We start from the raw sequence: 1167 nt of genomic DNA, 5'->3' as shown, positions 1-1167 counted from the left end.
TAGTAGGGATTTGGGTTCATGGGTGATCTCCCTCTGTGGGAAATGCCTTTTCATGAATTCCTGATGGTATTTCCCATCCCACTGCTCCTTTGTTTGCATCTTAAAAGGGAAGGAAAGAAGCTGAGCCGGGGCAGAGCTTGCTCGGATTTTAAGCACGCTGCGGGTCCCAGGAGGAGACGAGCTCTTCTTGCTTTTACAGCTGGAAGACCTGAAAAATGAGATTGAGAAGAGGCAGGCAAAAAATTCCACCAAACTCTCGGAGGAGATTTCCCAGCTGGACACCGCAACACAAGGGCAAGAAGAAAAGAATCAGCAATCGGTGAGTGAACTCACCCAGTTTACAGCTTTTCAAGGGAAAATTGTAGGGAGGGTCCTCCCCAGCAGGTAGCTGCTGAATTAATTAGTTGGGCTTTCTTAGTTCCAGTTTGTTCCTATTCCCTCTACAGATCTGAAAATCCCAAGGGGCTGAGGAAAGGGAAAATTGCAGCCTGGAAAAATAGGGGGGGAAAAAAAAAAAGGAATAAAATCACTGTCTGTGGGAGGGAATAGCAAGGGCTGGTGTTCCCCTGCGGGATGGGGAACAAGACCATCACCAGCCTTCACCCCCGTCTTTGTGGTACCTGAGAGAGGGGGGAGCAGGGCAGGGAAGCCCAGAGCATCAGGTAGGTCCAGGGGCAGGAGGAAGGGATGAAGAGAAGCTGGGAATGGACCCCATGGGGTCAATCAGCAGGATCCATGGCCACGTTCCTCCAAAGCATCTTGTAAAAGGACTTAAACACCCCAGGACTGAGCTTAAATAGAGCCCCTGGGCCTTGGGCAGGGTCTCAGGTGGGGCTGCTCAGGGCCATTAACGTCTATTAGTGCTGCTGGGGGTCCTGGTAATCTGCAATGGTCTGACGGGATTATGGAGCAGACAGAGCTGGTGTCTCAGAGGTGTCCAGCGAAAGGACAGGTTGCAGCAAGATAAATTATTTCTAGATTTGGGGCAAAAAAATGTTTTCCTTGTGAGCATGGTACCTCCCTGATTCAGGTTCCCTCTAGATGTGGGCATCTCCATCCTTCCACATACTCAGCCCTCGCACCGGGCAGAGGCACAAGAAGTCCATCCCCAACTAAATAATCCAGCATTGCACTGATTTAAGGAGAAAAGCTGACGCTGAGCTTCCT

The 1167-nt window shown here is 50.5% G+C and overlaps 1 protein-coding gene across 1 annotated transcript in view; it reads left to right on the top strand.

Annotated features, from left to right (window-relative positions):
- Positions 1-1167, top strand: part of LOC104158691 (E3 ubiquitin-protein ligase TRIM39-like) — a 4293-nt gene that overhangs the window by 905 nt on the left and 2221 nt on the right. Inside the window, 1 exon segment of the mRNA XM_009696409.1 lies at positions 174-319. Coding sequence (XP_009694711.1) covers positions 174-319 — 146 coding nt within the window.

Source organism: Cariama cristata, unplaced genomic scaffold (assembly GCF_000690535.1).
Source record: "Cariama cristata isolate BGI_N322 unplaced genomic scaffold, ASM69053v1 scaffold7403, whole genome shotgun sequence".
NCBI classification, from domain to species: Eukaryota; Metazoa; Chordata; class Aves; order Cariamiformes; family Cariamidae; genus Cariama; species Cariama cristata.
Note: the sequence above shows the minus strand (reverse complement) of the source record. Positions and strands in the feature narration are given on the sequence as shown.